The 27,617-nt window shown below is 38.5% G+C and overlaps 3 protein-coding genes across 10 annotated transcripts in view; 2 read left to right on the top strand and 1 right to left on the bottom strand.

Annotated features, from left to right (window-relative positions):
• Positions 1 to 27,617, bottom strand: part of LOC110177976 (uncharacterized) — a 157,667-nt gene that overhangs the window by 22,584 nt on the left and 107,466 nt on the right. For 2 of the 3 annotated variants that reach the window (XM_086834795.1, XM_086834797.1), the window contains one exon: positions 17,408 to 18,229. The exons of the other annotated variant lie outside the window; for it this stretch is intronic. In XM_086834795.1, coding sequence (XP_086690921.1) covers positions 18,193 to 18,229 — 37 coding nt within the window. In that variant the 3' untranslated portion in view covers positions 17,408 to 18,192. Of the gene's footprint in view, positions 1 to 17,407; positions 18,230 to 27,617 lie in introns of those variants that run through there. 3 annotated transcript variants of the gene reach the window in all.
• kek1 (leucine-rich repeat, immunoglobulin-like domain-containing kekkon 1 protein) overlaps positions 1 to 27,617 on the top strand; it is a 199,118-nt gene that overhangs the window by 121,646 nt on the left and 49,855 nt on the right. The gene's annotated exons all lie outside the window — the stretch shown is intronic.
• Positions 1 to 27,617, top strand: part of Yip1d1 (Yip1 domain-containing 1) — a 224,753-nt gene that overhangs the window by 159,136 nt on the left and 38,000 nt on the right. The gene's annotated exons all lie outside the window — the stretch shown is intronic.

Here is a 27,617-nt window from a genome sequence, read left to right as displayed (position 1 = left end):
GTGCTGATGGAGATAAGTTGGCCAACGTCAGCCGCAAAAATAAATCCATCCCAATTCCAGACTTTACCGGACTAGACCAAATCCTAAAGCCAAAACTGAGGAAACCCGAGAGCTCATCATTATGTGAGGTGATGTCTGTGCTGAAGGTGACATCATCATTATGGCGTTAGCAAAATAGTTCGTCAAGGTGGAAGGCTATGCACTGTTCAAGCAAATTATAGATTTTTCACATTTGTAATAAGAATTTATAAAGATTTTTAAAACTATATGGTTCCAGGTCCTTGTACCATTGAAAACACACACAAAAAAATGTCCATTTGCAAATATTGTTTTAGGGATTTTAAACATCTTATATAGTAGGAAAATCTACTTTGAGTAGAATCTTCTGAGTACAATCTTCTAGCTAATTTTTAATAAATTTAGGTTAATATTTTTCCCCAGTGCATCCCGTTTCTCAAGGTGCACTCCCGACACATCCTGACGTGACGTGACAACGAAAGGAGGCAAAGACTCAGCCAACGGCAGCCAATTTTTCAAACGCAACGCTCAAGCAAATCTACAGAAAGAAGTAAGAAAAATTGTGCGGTCCAAGCAAAAAAGTCTGTGGCGAAGAGAAAAAAAAAAGTGGCAGAGCTGACAGAGAGGTGCCGGTGATGGTCCAAGGTCCTTTGGTCCTGGCCTTTTGTTAGTTACCTTTTTGCGTCTTTAGCGCCAAATCAAAATGGCAGCAGCTCAACGCGTTCCGTTGCTGTCCGCTCTCAAGTGATTTACTTTGAAGGCGGCCGACGACAAGGACGACTCCTTTAGCCGCCTTACTTGGCATTCATGACCAGGAACCAGGACGAAACCCCTCTCCTCACTTTCGACCCCCAGGACCAAGGCCCGTGCCGCCTTCACAAATTGGATATTTCAGCGGGTCCGGTCCACTTGGAAGCTCCGTTTTGCTTCGCTCGTGCGCAAAAATTTGCAGTCCTTTTAAGGACCTTTCCCTCCTGCATTCCTGCCCACATGTGGCACAAGTGGCAAGTAGCAAGTGGCGTGTGGCCGCAAATTAACTGTGGCCAGAAAAAAACGGAATAGGGGAAATCATAATGTAGACATGGTCAGCACAAAAAATGAGCCAACAGCAACAGAATAAAGTCCTCAGCTCCGTCTTTATCATCGCAAAGAGACGCCATGGGTCCTCGTCCTCGTCCTCGGCAATTGGTGTCGGGATTTTGGAGCATTTCCTTTTCATTTGTTCACCCTTTGTGCGGGCTTTAAAGGATATGCTGGCTAACCTTTTTTATTTAAATTATTAAACACTTCGACTAATTGGTGATTAAAGTGCGATTATAAAAATGACGGCGTCATAATTTAGATTATTTGAAAAGGATTTTCAGAGGCTACACAAACACATGGTTATTAAATTCTTTCTTTTCTCTTAAATTATATAAATACTATAAGGATTAATTTAAATATTTATATAAAATACTTTGAAACTTTTCCAGGGTAACTGCTATACCTTCTACTCAATGTAAGACCCTACTGTCTGCATTTCATTATTTTCTCTTCATTTTTGAATTCCATTTAAAGTTTGTAAAGGCGAAACATCAATCTTGGCCCCGGAATGACTGACAGAAGCTGTTATATATGGCTGCCTTTTTGCTCCTGGGGGCGGTATATCCTGGCGGCAGAAGGGAAAGTGTGCTGTGGAAAGATGGGCGGAACTTTCCCCTGGCAGAGGGAGGTGTGCCTGGTGGCAGGCGGTAGGCAGCAGGCGGCAGGAAGTGTCAGGCAGTTGGAGAAACAAGATTGTGACTCATTAAATTACATTGCAAATGTCATTGTAAAGTAAGTCAAATGGGAAAGGGAATGCAGGGGGGAGAAGGGGATGGGATGCCGCCGGGGCAGGGGGATCTAAGGCTACAGAGACATCAGCCTTCGGTGGCAGGCTCGGAGATGACTCTGTTTTGTGTGTCCTTGTTGTGCGTATAAGCAACATTCATTTATTTATATATTACTTGGCACCCCGCTCCCTACAGCTACTCTTCTCTGACGACACTCTTCTGGCGGCAATTTAAAATGATAATTTACACAAATGCGTTTAAATAAATAAAACGCACCGAGGGCGGGGCCCCTCCCCTTCAACTTTTTAGGTGTGCTGCCTACGATTGTCCTTAAATCACGCGTAATGAAGTTGTCCTTGTTGTGTTGCCTTTAAATTATGGTTGTTGTAGGATCTGGCATATCTTTCGCCTGCCCTTGTTGTTTTTGTTCTCCTCCTGTTTTCCGTATTGTTTTTGCATTTTATCGCAGCGCATTTATTTTTGCATTTCAAAGTTGCTTTTGAGGCAATTGGAGCAAGCCATTAAAAGCAGCCACAGGGCGAAACAAACCACTCGGTGAGGGGGTGGCAAGAGCCTTGCCAAGGACGAGGTGTCAAGTCCTTTAAGCCGGACTTCCATTACGTAAATGGGAGCCGTTACTTGGCTAGGAATAAATTGAAAATGGGTAACTGCAACTTTTTTAATTGAAGAAGGAAAATGTTTACAAGAATAAGATGTGGATAAATAATTCGTTAATTAGAAAGTGAGTAAAGGGAAAAATGATTTAATTTATTGTTTTGTAAGAAACTATGATAAGAAGTTAGTTTATTTTTATTGCAAAAATTAAATTAATTTCATTTTGCAACTTAAAGAACTATTTTTGAGAAAATTCTGCAGCATATTATCACTGATCATGCCTATTTTGTACTTATGTCAGAATTATGAATTGTATTCAACAAAATATATGCTTATTATTGTCCAATTAGGTACTTTATCTTCATATTTATTCCACATATAAACCATATCAAAATTGTTTTCGAAATAAAATAAAAACAAGACAGAAAACTAACTTGAGAAGCTAAAGTGTGTATACCCTTGCAGTTACCCATAACATTAAATCACAACAAAGCCAAAGATAGATTAATAATAATTTGGAAAGCCTTTAATTTTTAATTTTAAATATTAAAAGAAAAATACAATTTTAGGAATTTTTGTGCCACTTTAAAGTAAAATTAAGTAATGGGGTCTATGGATATAGGTTAATTTTTTGGAAAATAAATGCATTGCTAGCAGACCTGATCTAGACCTAGACACGATCCCTCGTATAGCACCTATATTCATGATATTATAGTCATGGTAAAGACTTACCGGAGTAGAGGACACGTCATTGCCTTACTTCTTCCAAAACTCCTTCCTGGTTATCCAGATGTATTCCAATGGCCAGATGATATTTTTGAGGTCCAAGGGTAATCACTATCACAATTACTTTAGATGTTAACACTGGGGAGGCCACGCACAGACAGAGGCGAGCGGGCCTTCAGTGCCTCTATTTATACTCCCCGAGTAGGAGAATAACAGAGAGCGAGAGCGATCTCCAGAGATAGAGGACACGTCATTGTTTACTTCTTCCACGGCTTCCGCAAGGTTATCCAAAGAGCCATCTCCAGAAATAAGGGACGCGTCATTGTTTACTTCTTCCAGAATTTCCTCCTGGTTATCCAGATGTATTCCAATGGCCAGATGATATTTTTTAGGCCGAAGGGTAATTGCTTCCACTATCACTTGAGATGTTAACGCTAGGTATCCCCCGCACAGACTGAAGCCGGCGGGCCTTCAGTGCCTCTATTTATACTCCCCGAGTAGGAGAATAACAGAGAGCGAGAGCGATCTCCAGAGATAGAGGACACGTCATTGTTTACTTCTTCCACGGCTTCCGCAAGGTTATCCAAAGAGCCATCTCCAGAAATAGGGGACACGTCATTGTTTACATCTTCCAGAGCTTCTTCCTGGTTATCCAAAGAGCCATCTCCAGAGATAGAGGACACGTCATTGTTTACTTCTTCCAGAGCTTCCTCCTTGTTATCCAGATGTATTGCAATGGCCAAATGATATTTTTGAGGCCGAAGGGTAATTACTTCCACTATCACTTGAGATGTTAACGCTAGGTATCTTCCGCACAGACTGAAGCCGGCGGGCCTTCAGTGCCTCTATTTATACTCCCCGAGCAAGAGAACAACAAAGAGCGTAAGAGCTAGAGAGAAAGAGCGATCTCTGGAGAAAGGCAGGGAGAGAGAGCCGTTTAGAGGGAAAGAGGTATCTCTTAATCCCAGCGAGCTGCGAATGCCGGAAAAAATGGACACACTTACAGATGTATATGGCATGATCGATTCGACTGATCAGGAATATATATTCTATATAATGTTGCAAACTTCTGTTTAAAATAATAATTCCCGGCAAGGGTAAAATGATTTAAAGTGCCACGATCATTCTCTCAACATGAATAAATCCCATTATTCGCGTGTAATCGACTGCTCTTTGCCGGATATTAAAAGAAACTAAATTGTCTAACAAACTTGAACATTTTTGCGAATGAAAATGAAATTGAAATTTCAATGCAGTAAAAAAGAGGAAAAACTAAAGGAGAGCGATATCAACTGGGGTCAAAGCGAATTCCACGACATCTGACATTTCGAGTTGAACTTATTCGCCCGCAAATGGAAACTTTTTGCTCCTTTGACTGCAGTGCAGCAGTTCCAGCCAATTCCGAGTTAAACGTTTGCCATTTGTCATTTGCTCACCTGGGTGACCCCAGGTATTTCCCAGTTCCACCTACCCCATTCCCCTTCTCGGAGAACTGCTCCCCTCATCAAGCAAACAAATGTCCAAGCTTCTGTCTCACTCACTCTCTCTCTCTCTCTCTTTCTCGTGGCCTCACGAAGTGGCTTTGTTAACGCCCCCACAGTTTTTGGCCCTCCCCCCCCCAAAAGATGCGTGTGCACTGTGCCACGCCCCCTCGAGGCCATGGTTTTTGGAGGAGGCAAGGGAAGGTAGGGGGAAAAATACATGTTTACAGCGCGGAAAAGCCAACACAACGGTAAACGTAAACAGACATTAACTTTGGTCGCATACAATATTTTTCACTCAAGGTTGTGCCAGGGGCTGTGCCCCGAACCAAGGACCAACAGCCACGAACAGAATCTCCAAAGGCATCGAGCTACCGTAGCAGCATCAGTGGGTCATGACCTGACCCACAAAATAGATGTAACCAAGGATAATAATGAGATAGGGGGAAAAAATAAGGGGTTAAAAGTAACAAGATTGAGTTTAAATAATTTATAAATTAAAGAAAACTATGTAATATAAAATGAGACAAGAATATACAATGTGATTGATGGATAAATAAATTTTGTATTTAATATTAAGTAATTAATATTAAAATAAACGTAAAGAACAGCTTTAAATCTCAGTATTTCTTTGATCTATCAATAAACTATGATAAAGACTAAAGTCCCCATAATCCTTCTATATCTCAGTTCCTTTAAATTTCTCACACACACTTAAAAATAAATCTTAATTTAATAATTTTAAATATAATAAAATATCTATAAAAGCAATGGTTGAACTTCTTACTGTGCACATATAATGCCATGAGGATTTTCCCGTACATAAGTCGAGCCAAGAAATTGGAAATCCCTTCGCTGCTTTTTCTTTATTGTATTTTTTCTATTCTTTTTTTTTGGGTCACCCTAACACATGTTCTCTCGGTAACTAAACAATAATATGCAACTGCAAGAGCGACTGCAACAGCAGTAACAACAATTTTCCATTTATTTTTACCGTCAACATGTCTCAGATACGTTGAGAGAGATAGTGTGTAAGAAATCCACAAGGAAATACTGTAATACCCTTTTTTAAATATTAAAAAAAATTACAAGAAGATCTAAACTAAGCCTATAAGAAATAAAAATAAGAAACCTTGACTTATAATTTGATTAACACCTGTCTAAGCTTAAAACCTTTAAACCCAAACAACTTAGTAGACAAATAGCTATTCTTAGGAAAAATATGCAACAAAAACCGTAAGCTCTTTTGACGATTTTCCTTCTGAAACCTGATGCATCTTCAGTTTTCCTTAGAAAAAAATCTTCCCCTTGAAAGAGTAAAAAAGAAAAGATGTAGGAAAAACGGTAAGGAAACTCTAGCGAATCCCGCTCGCAGTTGACAAAATATGAAACATGCTGCTGGCTTCCTCTCTCAGCTTTCTTTTCCCCGAAAACTTTCTTTTCTTTCCTTCGGGTTATTGCAACAAAATGTCAACCGAGGGCCATAAATTGCGTCAGTCTGGCAAATTTTCCCCCAGCACTTTTTTTTCCGCCATGCCAGCCATAGTTATTGTTGTAGTTCTTGTCGCTCCATCGTCACTGTTGACATATTTGAACAACTATCTAAAAGGTGAAGCGGCAGGCAGAACTTTGATTTTTTCCACCCTCCCAAAAAAAACAGGAAAGTGGAAGCTATTGCAAACAACACGTGTATATAGTTTAAGTGCCCTGAGTTGCCCTCCGTTTATGCCCCGAACCGAATCTATCCATAAAACTCATCTGGATTGCTTTTTGCGCTACGCCCGTCGCATATTTTAAATCCCCAGTTGAGTGGCAATCAAACCAGAGCCTGGAATCAGAATCAGAATCAGTACTAGAACCCAGAACCCAGAGTCCTACAAGCCTACAGTAGAGAGGCGAGTCAATACACTCTTGGGGGAGGGAGGGCAATGCCACCCCAATGACCTCGTCGGCCAGAGTTCCTTCCGCTCCTTCCACACCCACACCACACCCCCATAGCAAGTCCATTCATCCCCCTCTCTCAGATCCTTTTCAGCTGCTCAACTGCTTCTGGCTTAATTAAACAAGCGCAGCGTCACCTCAACAACGAGACAGATGCGAGAAAAGCAGAAGGAGAGGCCGGATGAGTTCGCCAACTTTTAAAAATGATAATAATTTGCTTTTACCCCCACAGCGAGAGTGAGTTTTCCATGGCCATGGGTTTGTGGATACTGTAAGAAATTGGGAAAATGAAGGAAATATTTGGAGATATTTGTAATTGATATATTATTTGAGGTGGGATATAAAATTAATATCTGTGGAAGTGATAATATCTTAGCAAAATTATATAGAACCCTTAGATAGTTTTTCTCTTAGTTTGCTCTTCTCAATCTAGCTTCTGTTGAGTGGCTTAATGTTTATAATTCTGCAATTAATTCCCTTGAAGTTTAAACACTATATCTTCCAGTGTATTCCCCTGTCTCTCATTTGTAGTTCAACCCCCTGAAGCGGGATGTTAGTGACACTTGCTCTGCGGCTGTTTGTGCGCTCCCCTCGAAAACCACCTCCGCTGCTGACATTCAACTCATTGCGGTGCTCCTTGGGCCAACAATGTCTCCATCTTGTTACGGCCATAATTATATTTGACTGTCGTTAGGCCGGCCATTGTGTACTTCTTGGCTCTCGACTCTGGCTCTTTGGAGTCTATGTCGATGGGAATATCTGTGGCAATGCTCACCAGACGTGGCTAATCCAGGTGGTCATCGTCCTTCCTTCCACCCCACGGTTTATTTAATTTCTATTTTGCAATTTACAAAAGCGTTCACGGGAGGGGAGAATGATGATGATGATGATGATGATGATGCTCTTGTCCCTTTGAATCGTATTTTTGCCTAAAATTGCTTTTGTATCTTAGCACTCCACTTATTCCCTTACCCCCTGGGACACTTGCCTTTCGAGCATCGTTCGCTTTACTCAAGTGTCAAATCATTGCCTGATTGTTATGCCCATTGGTTGGCAGGATTTAAGGGGTTATAGGCACAAGTTAAGACAACTCTATAAAAAGAACTCATTTCATTTGGTAGTTGAGTTTAAGAGAATTGTAAAAAGAGTTTGATTTATAAGTAATTCAAGAAATATTAATGAAACAACGCTAGAAATTAATGGGTATCTGGTGTTCCCAACAAGGATAATGGCTATTGTTTGTGTCGCCATTGCAGGACTCGTTGCATGGCCAATTGCACGCTCAAGTGGCGAGCGTCAAAAGCGGGGAATGAAAAGTCTATGGAAATCGAGCAAGTGCACGGCTGCTTTGTTGGCAGCTGCAGCAGGAGCAGCAGGGATTGAAAATGGTTGTGGCACATTATCACCCCAAGGGATGAGCTAGGGATCGGTACCGGGATTGGGACCAGGACCAGGACCAGGACCAGGAGCTGCCTTTCACCTGCTCATCACCTTGGCAACAGCTGGCGCGGAGCGCTGCGTGAGATGCACGCCTGATTGGGCCCCGAGAATGGCCTTTTTACCCTAACACTTGTCGGTCTCAATAAGCTAGGCAAAAAAAAAAAGAAAATAGAAAAGGTAATAGGGAGTAGAGAGAAGAGTCTCAACGACTTATAACTCTGAAATGTTATTTGCAATCCAAATCAGTATGAAATTCCATTTAAATTTTTTGAGACGTCTGTCTGCATCAATTGGGTGTCAAGAAGTGTTTTACGTGGAACGAAGATAAAGATATAGACTCATTAAAGTCATACTTTCATTTGAACTTTAACTTTTAACATACTGTATTTTGATTTATAATTAATGGTTAACCAAATAATTCCAGTTAAGCTTTTCTCTTAACCCTAAACCATATTCCTCATTAAAATGCAACCAATTTGGTAAGCTTGGTAAGATTTTTCCACTTTTCCAAGAAAAAACAACTAAATAGAGGGACAACCGAGATGAACCAATTCGGGTAGCTTGAAGCAAAACGCTCTCTAATTAAACTAACCGAATAGTCAGCATTTTGGCCAAAAACAAATGCCAGTGTCTCAATTATTTCTAGAAGCTATTCTCTAGCTTTCACTCACCGGCTAAGTGAAATTCCTAATGGATTTCTCCGACGCCTCAGATGCCAAGGTATATATATGAATATATGTATACGAATGTATGTATAAATTAAAATCCAAATGCAGGCAGCGTGAAAATTTCGTTTAAAATGGCAAAATTAAATACAGATGCACTCACATGCTAGCCAGACAATTTCCACTGGCTGCCACGGCGGTAGCAGTAAAGAGTGGAGATTTTCCTGCTCGTTTCTTCTACTCTCCTTCCAGTTTTTTCTTTTTTTTTTTATATATTTTTGGTCTTTTCCCTCTGCAAACAAATTTAATTTATTCGTGCAACTTTTTCATGCCGAATTTACGAGCGAGTGCAGGAGCTGCTGCTGTTGCTGCAGCAGAAGCGGAGCTCAGCTCAGAGCCGGGCTCGGTTTGCCGCGGATGATTGTGTCCTTGCACATCCTGCAATCCCAGAAAAAACCCCACACCCCTCACTCTCAGTTCCCCGATCCCAGGATCCCATTTGTCCCTGTCCCTGTCCCCGCCCCAGCCCATCTGAACCGTGTAAGCGTCATAGCCACGTCAATTTATTTATTTCTGGATTTCAGTTTTTAGTTTGCCGTACGTTTTTCCACAGAATATATCCACAGTGGTCGTCTTTTTGGGTGGAACTGGGTGCCAACAGAGAGGGTTAAGCAGCATGGAGCAAAAGAAAATGTATATATATATAAAATGTAATAAAAAAATGCACTAGACCAGGTTAACACAGCACGAAGTCAAAAATGCCCTGCCGAGGGATTATGGAATAAAGTAATAACTGAACTACAATAAAAGTATTTTTTTGTGACTCATTTTTTGCTTAGAGAATTAAAAAAATTAAGAGTTTGTATTTTAAATGTCATGTTTTTTCTTGAACAAAAATGTTTACACTTCTCAAAGAGAACTATAATAATTGGTTTCTTTTTTATGGGAATACAATAATTTACAAATGCAGTCATTTAATAATAATAATTTTAACTTTGTGTACTTTTTCATATGTTCATATAAACCGTATAGAAAAGTTTTTTTATTCAAATATATATGAGAAAATTCTTCGGGAAATTGGATTTCTTATTAATGAAATATCAGTTAATTAAAATATCACTAAAGAAAGAAGTGTAAGCATTTGCAGAAAGCATTTTCAATAGAATATTAATATGTTAAATTTGTTTTTTGAAACCTCTCCATGCAGGAGGAATAAAGCCCTATCATCTTATAAATTTCCCATGAATGTACACCACAATCTAGTGAATATACCCTCTCCTAAAGTATCAGAAAAAAAAAAACATGGAAAAGAAATCACTTGATGCGTTGAAATGGTGTTCCCAGACCAAAAGGAGATGCAGGAGAGTAGGTCCAGAGTTGGGTTTCGTTGCGCTCGGCGCGTTAAAATTTCGTTATTATGTTGACAGCATTTTTGCTATTTTTACTTGAAAGCTTAACCAAGCACACACAACCTCGCACACACACATACACACTCGCACACTCACATACACACGCGTGATGGGGTCCCTCGGTGTGTTATTTCGGTGCTTCCCCAAGCTTGTTTTTTGGTTGGCTGGCCATTCCTCCCCTCTCTTCTTGCCACTCTTCTGGCCATTTCCTGATCCGTCGTCGCTTGTCAGTGATATATGTAAAATATATATACGTATATATATATGTGTATAAATTCCGTGGCTGGAGCAACGCTGGCTGCCACCAACTGAGCTATTTTGTGGCAATAAGCATGAAATTTAAATGAGTGCTGTCCCAGGCTCCCTCAACCACCCCCACAATTTCCCGCTTTCCTGCTTTTCCAGCTTTTCCCTCAAACCCCCACATAAACCCACAATTCCCAGCCCGCCTCCCGAGCCCGCGCTTTCACTTAATCCCCCTTGGAGCGGTCTTCATTTGAGTACCATTGGGTTATTATTTCATCTCTCCGCTTCACAGTTCTGCACTTTTTTTCTTTTGCCCTCTGTACGCACCGCTTGCAATTAGTGAGCTCGTATGCAGGAGCAGGACCATGGCCCCGAAAATGCCACCGAAACAGCGCCAGAGAGACAGATATGTACATATGTGAGTGTGTAGCTGGGGCCATATGATAGATTATTATGAACTCAGCTACAGATATTCATACGAGTTTATTGGAACTTCATGTTGCATTCAGTCATTCAATAAGAGTACCAAAAGAGCACACTAAATATAAAAAAAAATATTCAATTAAATAAATACAAATGCCAGCATGAATGGCGGATGGGTGAAATCGATACTCTACAAGGACTTATTAATATTTTTCCATTTCAAACTATTATTTCAGAAATTTTAATCATGATTTATGATTCTTAGTTATATAAAGAAATTTATATATAGAAATTTAACAAACAAATAATAATACATAAATATGTAAGGAAAGACTCCTTCAAAGAAAAAAGAATCTTAAAAAAAGAAAATCCTTGCAAAATCAATATGTCTTCCTCTTGTTGCTCCAAAATATTATTTCCAATTAATACCCAAACAAAAAATCAATTGTTATTACATTTAGTTTCTCGTATGCATTCTAGATTTAAGCTCCAATTACCAACCAACAGAATATTGAAAATTCTAATTCCACATTTCAACAATTGAAAATGTAATCTATTAAAGTACCTTCACGTAAATACACTGTTTAATTGAAGCAAAAATAATATTCACAAGGGGATAGGAAAAACAAAAAAAAAAAAACGCATTTAAGCATAAACAAAAAACTATTTACAAAATGTTTGGTTTGTATTGCATGAGAGGGGGAAAGAGCTTCTGGTTGTTTTTTTTTTTTTTTTTATCAATGCCCAAAGGCTGACCGAAATCCAGCTGCAACTTTCATTAGAGCCAAAGAAGGATATTTTGTGCTGCTCCGGTTTATTTTTATTTTTCTTTTTATTTTGTGTGTGTGGTTGTGCAAAAACCTGAGGGGGAAAAAGCTAAACAAAAGCAGCAGCAGCAGAATTCCGTTATAGACGAGGGCTACGTGTGTATTTGTATATTTATTTTATTTATTTATTTATAACATTTAGAGCAAAACGTTAGTTAACTGCCTTCGGTTTGAAAGGGGAGTAGATGGTGCGAAGGACCTGCGAATCCTGACAGCTGTGTCCGTCTATCATTCCCCTGTGTGTGTGTGTGTGTGGGTCACGGCAAGTGCAATCCAAATGCGCCTAGGGTTGTTGTCTCAACTACACCACCCACAGGACCTCCCACCCACTGGAGGGGGGTGTTGTATGTTGTATGCGCTGAGAATGCGCTTACACAAATTTCTGGTATTATGTTGCATACTTTTTGGGGTAATTTATGATTTCCAAGCACATGCCCCGAGGGGTGGCAGAGGAAAAGCCACCCCATCCGACAGCAAAAAGCAATACAAATGATGTTTAGTGACGTGCAAGTTTTTGTGTGTGTGCTGAAAATGGAAATGGAACCACATTCGATTGTCTAGAGAGGACGAAATGGGATAACAGGATAAGATAAATAGAAACAAAAAGTTGAGGGTATAAAGCCCAAGGAGATGGAGCTGGAGAGGGTCTGAACCCAAGCTCAGCGAACGGATTTCAGGGACTTTGCCCTCGGCTTCCTTTTCTCTACCAGTAAGCCTAGATGCATTGAACTTTTAAGCCGAAGGTCCGAGGTCCAAGAGTTCGAGTTCGCATCGATGTCGAGTCTGTGGGCAAAGTAAAATCCTTTTTCGGTTTCCATTTCAATCAAAGCTGAAATCGTTGAATTGCGTGGGCAGTCCCTGGGCAGTCTCCCTTCTTCACATTTTCCCTTCTCAGAGGGTCCAGACCAGTTCGAGGGGCTTCTCGTCATTAGCTTTGAACCTGGCACTGCAGGAGCGGCAACGCAAAGCAAAGATCAGAACAATTAATGCGACTTCTTGTGGCTTCCTCTCTAGTAGGACCTCTCTGCTCGTGCACACAGAAAACAAATCAGTAAAGAAAAGTGTCGTTTACATAAATTTATAAGCAGCTAGAAAGACTGAAAACAAATTACTTGTAATGTTTTCTTAAATTTCGAATCGTAATTGTTGTTTAGAAAAAAGCATTAATTCTTAATCGTAAGCTGTTATGTTTTGGTTTTTTAATTAATTGGTTTAAATTTAAATTTAAAATAAAAATTCTATAATTATACCCCACATTTTTGTATGATCATTCGAGCTTATAAGGTTAATTTATTTTATCTTTAGTTTCGGTTCATATTTTAGTTATTTATCATTTATAAAATGTTGTACAAAATGCTTTTGTTATAATTTAATATATAAAGAATGTATTAAAACAAGAAGTTATGTACAACTTTTTATATATAACTTTTATACTCTTTTTAACTGTACTCCCTTGTTGTTTAATCTTTGCAATTTATTTTCTAAAACTTTTACAAGATTTGTTTCAGTTTAGGCATAGCAGATGTGGGGTTCGTGTTGGTCTTTATTTTGTAATAGGGTCGGTCCGGGGCTTGGGTTGGGTTCGGGGTTTGGGGTTGGACTCGAGAGAAGTTCATTAAAAAATCTCATCAAAAAGCAAATGCCACTTGCTGCCGCTCGCTTGCTCGCTTCCTTTTTTCCCTCCTGCTGCTCGCCTTGGTCTTTGCATATTTATGATGACTGACAAATCAAAAATGCAAATAAATTTCAATTTCTAACTTGCAGACGACACACACACACTTCGTGGGAGTGGGGGCGGTACACACGCACAACATGACAGTTACAATTACTGTTGGAAAATGGGGACATCAGGCAGGAGTCGGAAAATGCCACAAATCATGTCGAGACCGAGATGGAGAGCGAGAACGAGAGATTCAGACGGCAGATCGGCTTTATCCCCCATACCCGTTCTTATGCATATTTATGAAAAGTGCAGTCGAGAGTCCTGTCAAGTCCTTGGGGTATGGGTTGATGCTGCTGCTGCTGCTGCATTGTTATTAAATAATCATTTTGTTGTAATAAATTTCATTTTGATTTTATGCCAACCAAGTGACAACTTAATTTGCAAAAAGGACCAGAACACCCGACACTCCCCCGAGTTGCGCCCCGCACTTAAAGTGCTGCATATTTCTGCAGAGACCTTTAAATATTTAGGCTGCAAAGTGAATTAGTTTCGCTTTACAAACGGGACATAGAACAAAAAAATGTTGAGAAGAAATGCAAAACTAGCTTACAGGCGTTGTGGGAGTAGTATTACATAGCAAACCGAATAAAATCGTAATTAAGTTTGCATGCCAAATGACTCGAGTGGCAGGAAAAATGCAAAACACAAAAAGCTACGAAAATGGCTAAAATTCCTGTCCTGGTTAAATATTGATGCACAAACATTTTCACGGCACAGAGAGAGACACACACTCCCAAATCCAGGTGCAGCTAAATGTATTTTGCCACAGCTAAAAGTTTAACTTTAAATCGATTCGTGGCAAAGAAGTCAGCGGGTTAGGGAAAAGGACGATGCGAATTGGCCAAGTCAGTGCCAATAACGATGGCGTTGGAATCGTGCCTTGGCATTTGCATCCACATGCCACAAGGACTCTCTCTGGTCTCTGGATTCCGTGAAAAATAAGCCAGGAGGCAGCGATGTCGACGTCCTGCCAACTGGCCTCTGATTGAAATGTTCGGACATGTCCTTCAGGCATTACAGGTGCACTGGATTCCGGAACGTGGTGTTAGGTGTTCGGACAATTTTTTGTCTCCTGTTTGTGTGTTTGCCCTTGCCGAAACTAGAGAGGCCCCAACAATGTCCTGACATCCTGTGGCCGTGACAGTCACACTCGTCAATAGTTGGAAGGCATGTGTATTTTTTCCCCTTTTTTTTATGTAGGAGGAAGATGATTTTTTGTTGACCAAAAAAAAAAGGGGGAACGTATTGCACCTAATTTGGACCTTGTGACAGTGACGAGTGCCGGTGGATAGAGTCAATGGAAAGAATTACAATGGAACGAACTCAAGGATCCAAGGATATAAAATGGAGTTTAATTAACAAGGAATATAATTATTATATTATTAAGTCAAGGTTTTTAATTCAAGGATTTCCAGTTTTTAACACATCTTAAACCACATTTAATAGCACAATCAAATAAAAATAAACAAATCAAAAAATAAATATAAATTTGCACAAATACTTCAAGGCTGAACCTCAATACTGATACCCTACAGATTTCAATGTCTTCCAATTTTAGTTAAATTTCCTTTGGCTTTTATTATTCCATTCAGGGAAAGCGAAAATCGCAAATCAAAATTCAGAAACGTTTTGCAATCAGCAAAAGAGTTTCAATTAAGATCCCAACCACTTGCCAGCTTAGATAAAATCAACAAGAGAAGATTTTTGTAAGGGGGAACCAGAGAAAGGATGTCACACCAGAAACCTGTTGGAATCGAAGGATAGGCATGGGGGACACAGACAGGACACACACACACGAACTCTACGAATTTGCAATCGATTTCCAGGACATTTTGGCATTTAAGGCAAACAAAACGCCTCGAACAGAGCACAGAGCGCACAGCAGGAGATACACTCATTTTGTCTTGTGTATCTTGCAGATACGTTTTTACATCAAAAGCTACTAACGGATGCGACGCTACGCTCCTTATGCCGCATTCGATCGCATTAAACAAAGTAAACACAATTATTTTTATGTGCGAAATGTGGCAAATGGCAAATGGCAGCCGGCAAATGGCAATTTTTTAACTGCTGCGGCAACACGTGTCGCATTTTTTCACTTCCCTTTTCGTTTTTTTTTTTTTTGGTCAGCCATTCGGTGCTCCGCCGCAAAGTATGCTACGCAAAAATGTCCTCTTATCACACACACACCAACACCAGCACCAACAGCAAAAAATAAAAACAAAAATGACACCAATACAACACCAACCAAACACCATCGTTTGTCTGTTTGTTTTTGGTGTTGAATATTTTTCATTTTCCTTGTTTTTTGCGCCTCGTCTCCTTCTGTTAACGAGATGCGCAACACAACCGAAAAAATATATAAATAAAAAATAAAATAAATCAGTGAGGGACCCGAAAAATGCTAAAAAGGTGGGGGGTGCGGTGTCGGGGCTTGGGTGCGCCAAGGGCTCTGGACTGTTAAAAATTATGCAAATGATTGAGCAAATTATGTCAGAACGGCATTTATATACGCACGAAAGTACCTATATCTGTATCTGTATATTTCACGCTGACCTTTGAACCGCCTTCACCCCCCCTCTCTCTCTGTCTTTCCTCTGTCTCTTTCCTTCTGGCCATGTCCATGGCAGCAAATGCCGTCAATTGAAAAGTTGGTAAACAAAAAAGCAAATGGCAGAAAAACAAAACGCACCAAAAATGATTTGAAGAAAACATTTTGAAAAAATATTATTCCTTCTCCTTGGCATCGGAATTAATTTATTTGGGAATGAAATTATGTATGAAAATGGTGTCGACGGGGGGGCTGTAGTTGTTGTTTTTGGGGCACCTGCCCCGGTCTTAGGTCCCCCTAATTGGGTAACAACGCAGGAGTGAAAAGTGCCCCCGAGTGGCCTTTAATTAATGAACCTTTAGTGTGGTGTGTGTTTGGGACATTTTAAATATTTAAGCTCTCTACTAAAAGTCAGTTATTTGAAGTTTTAACTGATAAATATTGCAGCACTCTCATTGGGTATTATTATTAACCAAAAGTTCAGGGCAAAAAGTGCAACTATAACCGTACTTGGGGGTTTTGGTTAATTAAGCTGTCATAAGCACCATTACCAGAACATAAGCCAGCATTAATTCGCAATATGCGTATATATATATATATATATATATATATATTTCAGAATTAAAACTCATTACAAAAATCGCAGAAAACTAATTGAAAATTGCTGGCATAACAAATGTTTGTTTGTTTGTTTTTTATCTAGTTTTTTGGCGCCATCAGCTTACATTGTCATTTCCATAATTCCCCTTTAATCCAAAAATTACGAGTGAATAAATATTAAAAACTGGCAAAACTAAAAAACTAAGAGAGAGAGAGAGAGAGAGAAAGCGCAATGCGTGTTCTGCATATTTCAATTTGGGTAATGCTCTATGCAACTTTTGTTGCAAATTAATTTGCCACGAAAGTTGACTCCTAAAATATGGCCAAGTCGGTGGCAGAGGTAGAAATGGAGGTGATGCATACCGGGGGAAGGAGTATAAAGCCCATGGAAATCCATGGCAACAACAGTGTTACCAATTAGGAATGGTTTTTCAGGAAAAAAGGGATACAATTCTTAAATTTGAGGTTATTAATTCAAATAATAAATATAAATATTAAATGAATATAATAATTTCTTAGTTGAAGTTGAAGTTAACCATTTTAAATAGCATTCTTTTAGGCTTTTCTTCAAAGCTTGGTAAAAAAATCGAATAAATAAGTGTACCATATTTTTAAAATGCATATTTTTTATTTTTTTAATAAATATAGTGTCATTTTATAATTTAACCGTTTTTAAAAATCGAAGCAATAAGTTTTTAAGCTGTTTAAAATCATGTTATATATTTTTAAAATTTATACTCTTTCTTCCTTGAATATAAATCTCCGTAATTTTCCTAGGAAAAAGCCAACTCGACAACGTCAGAAAGGAAAAGGATAGCTGCACTTGAACCGCATCTCCGTCTGCCTCCGCACAGTGGAGTAAGTGGAAAGCTCGCACACCTCTCACTTGTAATAACCGCAACTTAGTTAACTAAACATGCTGACAGTGGGCTGGAGGCGTGGCACCGCCTCGTTTGTTGTGCTTTTCCAACCGTTTGCACTCCCACTTCCCCTCTCCCTGAATTTCCAGTAGTATCCCGAAATGTGCGCTGAAGGAAATTGCAAACAAAATTGCAACTTCCTGTCAGCGACAAAAACTTTTGCTTGTGGCGCCAATGTTGCCACTTCCGTTTAGACACACTCACACTCACCCCCACACACATACACATTTGTATCTGTGAGAGAGTCCTTAGTGCAGTTCATATGCAAACGCTTGCCATGTTTGGCAATCAAAATATTTCACTAAATTGCTCCAACGACGGCCCTCGGATGCAAACCAAAAACTACAAATATTAAATAACATTTTTTGGGGACCATACAAAAATTTTTTTTTTTTTGTAACAAAACGTGACCAAGTCCAAGAAGGACTTCCAGCTATGCAAATAAAAGTACAAAATATAAGGGAGAAAAGGGAAAAAATATATTTGTATAAATGCTTCTTCGCAGCTGGAAGTGTAAAATTAAATAAGAAATATAAGCAAACTGACCGCAGGGCCAAAAATCCAGCAATGCTCCTACAAAAAAATGATGCTCAAGTTTTTGGTTATTTTCTTTTTTTTCTTTGCTTCCTCGGACAGTTTATGACTTTTTTATTTGCCTGCAACATTCTCGGTTTTTTCTTTATTTTATGTTTTTGTTGCCCCTGCCTGCCGTTTTGTCGGTTTTTGGTCAGAGTTGGCCCCAAAAGTCTGCCATGTTTTGTTGACTGTTTGATTGAGCCAAGCAGATAGCCCTCCTTTAGGCCGAGTTTTGCCACTTGAAAGTTCTTGCCAAACTGCCACGACAGAAATTAAAAATAATTGCATAAAAAATAATAAAACAGTTTACTTTTTGGGCCGGTGAGTGCTTATTTTTGCATTCTTTCGTGAGGTTATTTTGTTTCTGTACATTTTGGTAAAGAAATTCAAAGAAAAAAGTTATTTGGGAATGTTAAGGGGGTGTTAATGGAGGAATTATAAATATTTACCCTCCATATCAAATTATTTTTAAATATATTTTATTCTGACGAAAATCAAAGAATTATGGATTTTTTAAAGACTTATTGAAAAATATTAAGGGTAGCAAATGGAGGAATTATAAATTCTTACTCTATATATAGAATGAATATAATATTTTAATATAGTTAAGTTCATAACAGCACTTTTACCTTAATATTATTGTTATTGTTTTGATTGTTATTACCATTTTATTTTGTGAAAATTTATGAAAACCCGGGTAAAAAGGTCCTGAAGTTGGTGGCTTCCCTTCCAAATAAACTACGTCACTTTGCTTTCATTTCGAAGCCTTAAAATAAGCATTAGAATACAATATACTTTCATCCTTATATTTAAGGTGTCAAGTTGTCAAGTAATTCCTTAAATAATTACCGCCTACAAAGCTAGTTATTTAAAATTCCCCTAAAATTAATCAAATTTAATGTTCAATGCCCTAAAATGCCACTGAAATGTCCTTGAACCAAAGTCCCTAGACCATCAAAACATTTTTATTTTTAGTCACCAGAATATCTAAAGAAGTCTAAAAGAGGATTTTGACGCCCAAAAGGAACTTAAGAGCTTACTCTTCACTCTATTTTTAGTTACGATTTGAGCTGGACATGTGTGTGTGTGTGTGTGGATTTCAGGGATATTTCCAAAGGTGTCATGTGGTTTATAAATAATTTTTTTAATAAACGCAAAGCCGGCAAGAGGATGTGACACTCACAAAAGTCTGACACCTTTCGACCAGACACGTGCGACTCTTACAATATTTATCAATGACGAAAGCAAGGTGGCAATAAAAAAAAACCAAAAAAATAAACCAAACAAAATTCGAAGGAGCCGAAAAAAAATATATAAACCACGCATTAAAATTGTTGTTGTTATTAAATATTTAATAATGTGAGTGCGATAAAGAAGGAGGCCTGGCACCCTCCAATCCTGCCAAGGATTCTGTGCCTGTGTGTGTCTCTGTGTCTGTGTGTGTGTATTAATGGCCGAAATTATGATGAAACACACTTGACATGAAGCATGAAACACCCTGTGCTTGCCCCCAAGAAATTTCCCATCGTTGGACATGCGTCGAATTTCTCTTCCTTCGTTTCCTGTGTATATAGCCCCAAGTCGCTGACTTGCGAAAGAGAAAAGAGAAAAGAGAGAGGGAGTGAGAGCAGTCGAAGAGAATTCAGCAAAAACCTGTTCTCCCCAAAAGAGAGCAAACGGGTAAATATCCCCAGCAACATGAAGGAAATGTTGCCAAGCTCAAAATCAAAGCGAAAAGTAGGAAGGAAAAAAAATAAAGGCAAAGAAAAATCAACTCCAGAGAAAATAATGATTTCAGCTGCTGCTCCTTGGGGGCCAAAGTCGGGCGATTGCTTTGTTGCCAAACGGAGTTAGGGAAATACAAATCTTTGATTAATTGTTTGCCATCTAACATGACATACCATTTACAATGGCCACGTGCTCTTTAAATATTTATATGGATATTTCAAATGCGAATCCAAACGGATTCCCTTGCCCCACTCCCAGGCGAAACTCTGCAGACAGGCATAAATCATTTACTCAAACAATCTGAGCTACCAACAAAAAAAGCAAATAAATAAATGAAATAAACAGCAAACCCGAAAGGGAACCAATTACAAGAGGAACAACAAATGCCCCTCCAATACAGTTAATCTTCTTTCATTTTATGGGAGGAAAAAAAAACATAATAAACATTCGGGAAAGAAAATTAAACGAATAAAATATTACAATAAAATGAATTTCACTTGAGTTATTTTCAAGATAAATGATTGTAAGCGATTGGAAAACCTTTTATGGATTTATTTTAAAGACTCGTTCTTCAAATGTCATAACTAAGCTTAAAATGCATAATTTCAATTCGAAAAGGTATTCTATTTGTAAGGTTAATATGTCTGCATACTCCATTTAATATTTAAAAATATTAATATTTTTTTGGCACAATTTTAATGAAAATTTTAAAAAATTTATAATTTTTCCTACATGCCCAAAAAGATTCGCCTGTTGATGCTGATCAAGAATATATATGCTTTATAGGGTCGGAAAGGACTCCTTCACTGACTAAAATTAAAATTCCCTTCAAAAGTATAAGAAATAGAAAATTACGTATACGCACTGGTGTAAATAGATTTTGATCATAACTAAGCCAAAAAAGCACTAATTTCCATTCGGAAAGCTGTCCCATGTTAGTTTTTATAAGCAGATTTATAAATCTGCTTACTCAATTCAAAAATTAAAAAGAAATACATTTTGTTCCCAATTTTTGAAAATTTTAACGATGCAAACCCTTTAAAATTTTCGTAAAATATTTTGTTCACCAGACACGACTAAATCGATTAGGCTGTTTATGCTAATTAAGAATATATATGATTTATAGTGTAGGAAATCACTCTTCACTGAGTTTTAATCTTCTGACTGAAATTAAAGTTCTCTGCAAGGGTTTAATAAAAAGAAAAATTGTTTGCCATAATTTAAATGAATAGTTTTTTAAGGTTTTATGTATTTAAACCCAAAAGGTTCTCCATAAACTTTTATAATATTGCTAAATGAAAACCTTAAATACCCTTATTAAATGTGTCTGTTTTAATTGGTTTTATTTATCATTATAATATCTAAACCTAAAAATTAGATTTTTTGGTATTTCAACCCAATTTTTGTTTCCTATTTCTTATGTTTATTTTGTTGTTATAATTTAATAATTTTATGTTATTTATATTTCACCACCATCCTGCGTTGATAGTTGCCATTCCTAAAATCCTTTCGTTTTTATTTCTGCTTTGCTATTGTTCATTTTTGCCAGCCACTTTTGCATCTGTTTTCATTTTCGCTTTCGCTGTTGCTTACATTTCCCTTTTTCTGCTTTTCCGATTTCCCTTATTTTTCCCTTTTCCCGCTCTCGCTGCTCTCTGCTGACTGTTTCTATCAATCTACCCACACCCGCAACCTCCTCTGCCGCCGCATTTTAGCCCTGTCGCTTTGATGGGAATAAACATTAAATTTGATTTGGTCACGTTTCCAAGCTTTGTTCCACTTATGGCTCATTCTGATACAGCATCCGAGAGATCCATGAAATCTCAGTTCTCTCTCTTTCTCTTTATCTCTCTCTGTCTCTTTTTCTCCATATCTATGTCTGACTGTTACATCTCCTTTCTCTCCTGGCCTGCTGATGATAATGGACGCATGGCCATCATAAAATAATTGACGCCCCTAATGGACATGACATGATTTGTGTATGGAAGCGGCAGCGGAAGTCAGCCTCTATCGATTTACCTCACAGGAAGCTTACCTGAATGTGGTTCAGGATGCCCAGAGTTAAGGGGTTTACTTTTAGAAATTCCCATATAGATAAAATTCAACTTAAATCAACTTAAAAAAGCTTTTAAAATTAAATAAAACAAGTGAAGTAAATATGAATAAAAAAAGAAGTACAACCTTTTAACAAGAACATTTAATCCAAAGCCCCAACACCACGGGCAGCTGGTATGGAACAAGTTAAACAGAAATAAATAAATTGAAAACCAGTTAAGGGGCACTCTTCGTTTTTTTCTTTTCTTGCTCCAAACTGGATGCATTCCTGCATATAAATTACCATCTTGTGTCGTTTCAACGAGGGCAAAAGCGATCCCTAAACGAGTCAGATGCGAGGATCCGTCAGATTGGAAGATTAAGGATGCTGCATTGACAGCTGCAGTCGAGGACAAAAGAATTTATAAGCAGTTCCAGTTTATCTTTCGGCACAATGATGCCGAATTGAGACAATGTCTCGAGGCGAATCTTGACTTAATAGCCAAAACCGCAAGAGGGATCGCTACGTTTCATACCGTCGGAGATTGTCAAAGGGAAGAGCTGTCTGGCAGCTTTCTGCTCAGTTTTGATGACATTTTCCAAGCCAAGTTTTGACAAAGAAAAGCGTGGAAAGAGAACATCAACTTCAGAGGCAGATGCAAAGGCCTGCGACTGAGGCAGCGGCAGCAGAAGCAGTTTTCCCTGATGATGTTGCTGCTGCTTGTAGTCACTACTATTTTTCAATTTCCGTTTTGTGCATATGAAAACAGAATTGAATTTTAATTCCAGCATTGCAATTGACACATGACAAGGATGCTGGCTGGCTGGCTGGCAAAACGGGGCGCTCAAGCCATTCAAATTGAAATGCACGAAAGCAAAATAAACTATGTGGCACAAGAATATAAATTGATCAAACACAAAATAGGGATAGACAGAGGAACATCATCATAAAAAGTGCCATTTCCCAGCCACTTGCAACTAACACGTAGAAAAAAAGGATGGAACAAGGACCAGGTCCCCAGAGTGGACCAGGACTCTAATCAGTTTGGGAAATTCCACATATACATATGTGTTATGTGCTATATATACCGATGGATGGATGGATGGAGAGAGACAGACTGTCCTGGGAGATATGAAAATCTGCAAATCAAATTACAAAAATCATAGCGCACAATTTTCACACGGGCAAGTGCTCGGGGGAATTGTCACCCATACCCATCAGCATTACTCCGATGGGTCTCGAGTCTCGGGTCTATGTCCTTCCGAAACCAATCCCATTCCCGATCCCAGTCCCAGAGCCATTCCCCAAACCAAAAAGCAAAAGCAAAAGCCAGTCCAACCGGCCGGCAAATAGTCAGACGCCAAATGATGTAATGAAATCAAACAGAAACGGAAGCAGGAGCAAAAAAAACAGTAGAGCAAAGCATTTCGGATAGATAGTTTCCAGTGGCTAAAGTGGGAATTTACACATGTATATTAAACAGTCTTACTTGGATTGATTAAACTTTTACTATAGAAATTATAACTATAATTCTGACAGCCTCTTTCTCCAGGACTTACTTTTAATGTCCTTGTTTTTAAATTCAAAAGTCTGTGCAAGCTTTACAACTCAAAATAAAAAATGAATATGCTGCCGTAGTACTTAAGCTTAGATCAAACATTTTATACAAAACAATCTATATATATTCAAATAGGAAATATCCCAGAAAAAAAACCATTCATTGGCAAACCCAACTGTAGTGAAATATTTTGGCCATGTTTGATGAACGACTAACTAGTCCAGCCCTCTGGCCCTGTCCACTCCCATCCTTGATCCTTTCCTACTCGTCCTGTCCTGTCTGTCGGTCACCAGGGGAACTCAACTCAACTCGGCCAATCTGCAAAAATTTGAATTTGAAATTTTTATTTATTTACTCGCCGCTAGAGAGAGAGAGAGTCGGTATGGCAAAGGAGAAAGTGTGAAATTTGAACGGTGAGGCTGCAAAAAAGGATTCGGATGGTGGTGATAATCCACAAAAAAAAGGGGGGGAAATAAAAGGAAAACCATAGTCTGCTTAAACAAATGAAGAGCGGCATTTGAAATCGAATGTGCATTTTAATATTTGCCATCGAGACTCTCCCCATCCTTCCTCTGATCGAGGGGGGAAAAATATTCAAAATATATATGGCAAATGTATGGGGTCAAATCAAATTGAGTTGGTAAATATTTGAAATATATGCTCGTTCCGGTACGTATGTGAGTATGCGTTTTAATTGTTGTTTGATTAGGTTTTGTTATAGTTAAAAAAATGAAATACAAAATGGGTAGCGAGAGCGAATTTAATTCCCCAAATTCCCCCACAAAGAAAATTTCTATGCACAAATCCAGTATAGTATTAAAAAATAATAAGAGGGCTTAAAACAATTTACATTGCTATGGTAATATTTGTAATTCATGAAATCCATTTATTTGAAAGGGCTCTATAGAATGCATTAGCTGACTTTGTTTGGGTTTTGTAGGGTAATCTAAGGAAGCCTTTGTTGTTTATATTAAAATTTATTATTTGTGTAAAATTTTGCTGGATTTTAAATTACCTAAATATACAAGGTTCTTATTAGCTTGTGTTTCAAATTTCCTATATATGATTATCTGATTTAATTTCAAATAGAAAAACAAAAACAACAATGAAAGATTAAAATGGAATTAAAGTGTATATCTTAAAGTTATTTAGTTGCAGTATATGGCAATAATTTCTTCATATTTACACCTTTTTTATTTAATTATTAATCTCCAATCAGTTCACCTTCGACAGTCTAACCGATCGGTCGTGTTCTTCCGCGAGACGTCTACGTAGCGCAGCATCAAAACATCCAAACGCTAGCACAAAGCAAACGAAAACAATTCTTATCTCTACTTCAACCGGAGCGACAAACAAATTTTGGCAACTTTTAAGAGGCCTTAAAGTTCTTTGACCCCACAATGCTTGACCCACCGGACATCTGGAGAAAGCACCCGCCTGACGGAATATACTTGGTTGCAACTAGAACTGATGAGAGTTCCCAGCCACTAGCTGCTATCTGCCCATTCATTGTTAAAAAAACAATCGACAATGCCATTCAGGGCGAAGTGTCAAGCTGCAAGAGAACCAAAGACGGTAACTTACTCATTAAAACTAAAAATCTGCTACAAGCCGAAAAGCTAATGAAACTTATCAGCATGCCTTCTAACACTCCATACATCGATATACCCATAAAAATATCAGAACACCGAAGCCTTAATTCCAGTGTAGGAATAATTTATTCAAATGATTTACGAGGAATAGAAGAAAAAGTTATCTTGGAAAACCTAAAATCACAAAAAGTAGAAAGAGTCGATAAAATATATAAATATATACCTAACCAGGTCCTCCAAAAAACTGAACAAAACGAAACGGGTCTTATTAAAATCTTTTTTAAGCAATCCAATCTGCCAGAATTCCTCTATATTGGATACGAGAGAGTTCAGGTGCCCACATTTATACCTCGCCCTATGCGCTGCAGCAATTGCTCTAGATTTGGACATACTGCAAAATTCTGCAAAAACACTCCAACCTGCGCCAACTGTGGTATGGATGCCCATGTAAACTATGAAAATTTAGAAATTTGCCAAAATAAGTCCAATTGCATAAATTGCTGCCTTAAAAAACTCCCAGCAACAGACCACCATGCCCGCAACAAGGACTGCCCTGTCCTCTTGTCGAACAAGGAAGTCCAGGCCATCAAGACCCTACAAAAAGTCGATAATAGGACAGCCTGGTCCATATATAACAAAAGACACCACGATGGATCACTTTACTCCTCAGCAGCGAAATCCAATGTAGCCCACTCTTCCCAACAATCAACAAGGAAACCAATTAGCTATGCCCAAAATGAATTTGACACACCAACATCCGAGAACCCCGAGCCAGACGAACCTATGTCATCCAGCTCGGAAACCCCCTGCACTTCCCATACTGCAAAAAAATCTGCAAAAATTCTTCCACTCAGCTCAACAAACAGAACAAAAAGACTATTAAAAAACGATCAAAGCGCAATAATAACTAGAGCAAAACTTAAATCCCTTGCCTCAAGTGAGACAAAAACAACGCATTAATAATCAAAATGACCCTGAAACTCTTACAATGGAACATGAATGGATACCTGAATAATTACAACGAACTGCAAGTCTTAATAAAACGCTTTACTCCCAAAATCATTTCACTGCAAGAAACCCACATTACATACACCCAACCAATCCCTATTCCAGTAAACTTCGACATTCACTACACAGCCTCCCACAGCCCGGATGGCGGAGCGGCAATTTTAATTCACAAATCCATTCAGCACAAACTCATCCCTCTTCAAAACTCAGTTGATTCCATAGCAATAGAAATTCAGTCTGTAAAAAAATTCAATATTATATCTTCTTATATATCTCCCAACACTAAATTTAATCACATGGATCTACGTTCGATTATACCATCAGGTAACTGCCCAAATCTGATTACAGGGGACTTCAACAGCTGGAATACCAGCTGGGGATCTCCAACAATAAATCAGAGAGGTAGAATATTGGGAAAATTTATCCTGGACAATAATTTCATTATCCTTAACAACGGACAACCCACACATTTCTCAACACATAGAACGTTAACACACGTTGACTTGGCATTCTGCTCACCTGAACTAAAAATATTTTGCGACTTTAAAATCAGTGACTCCCTCCAAGGTAGTGATCACTTCCCAATCACCATCGAAATTTTCCCGAAAAACCAGAGAGAAAGACAAAAGTATGTACAACGGTTCGTTACTAGCAGAGCTGATTGGGAAAAATTCGAGACGCTCACTGATGACCTGAACAACAAAATTCCAAATTCACCAAACATTAATCAGGAAGCGGGTAACATCAAGAAAATTATATTGCAAAGTGCATACAACACCATCCCACATACGAGACCACCTAGATCACACCATAATGTCCCTTGGTGGAACAACAAATTGAATAGTATGAGAAAGGAAAAAATGAAAGCCTGGCGAACTTTCAACAGAGACATGTCCATTGAGAATCTCATCAAATATAAAAAAATCAACGCACAATTCAGAAGGGAATTAAAATCCAGCAAAGCCGAAAGCCTATTTAAATTGACTTCAACAATCTCCCCACAGTCCAAGCCGGAAGCAATTTGGAGCAATATTAAGAAACTCTGTGGCCTTCACAAAGCCACACAAATACATGCAATAAAGGACAACAGCAGTAGCGATCTTCTTAACAGCTCTGAAGAAATTACCCAAGCTTTCGCAAGCTATTGGTCTCTTCGCTCGGAAGACTCCCAATTTTCCAATTCCTTTATTGAAGAAAAACTCAAACTGAGTATGCGGAACTACTTAAATCCCCCACACCGAACTGCAGCCTTTATGGAACAAGACATAAACTTCCTAGAGTTCGCATCAGCTCTAAATAGCTTAAAGGGTCACACCCCAGGACAAGATAAGATAAATTACGATATGATAAGACACGTAGCTGATTCACTCAAAATGAGAATTATATACTTTTTCAACAATATATTAAAATCCTATATTCCTCAATCATACAAAATAAGCACAATTATACCAATACATAAACAAGGTGCTGACAAAACCATGACTGAATCGTACAGACCTATCTCTCTCAACCCATGCTTGTCTAAAACCCTCGACAAGATAATCTCAAAACGGCTATGGTGGTTTGCAACAAGTAACAAACTACTAAATAGCCGTCAACTGGGATTTAAAAAGGGAAAATCTGTTATGGACTGTCTGCTATACACAGACGCTCTAATTAGCAGAGCCCTCTCTGGAAAAAGACACATATCCATCTTATCTCTTGACTTTGCAAAAGCATTCGAA

Source organism: Drosophila serrata, unplaced genomic scaffold (genome assembly GCF_035046125.1).
Source record: "Drosophila serrata isolate PLE 108 unplaced genomic scaffold, ASM3504612v1 contig_275, whole genome shotgun sequence".
NCBI lineage: Eukaryota > Metazoa > Arthropoda > Insecta > Diptera > Drosophilidae > Drosophila > Drosophila serrata.
This window is presented reverse-complemented; position numbering and strand designations above follow the sequence as displayed.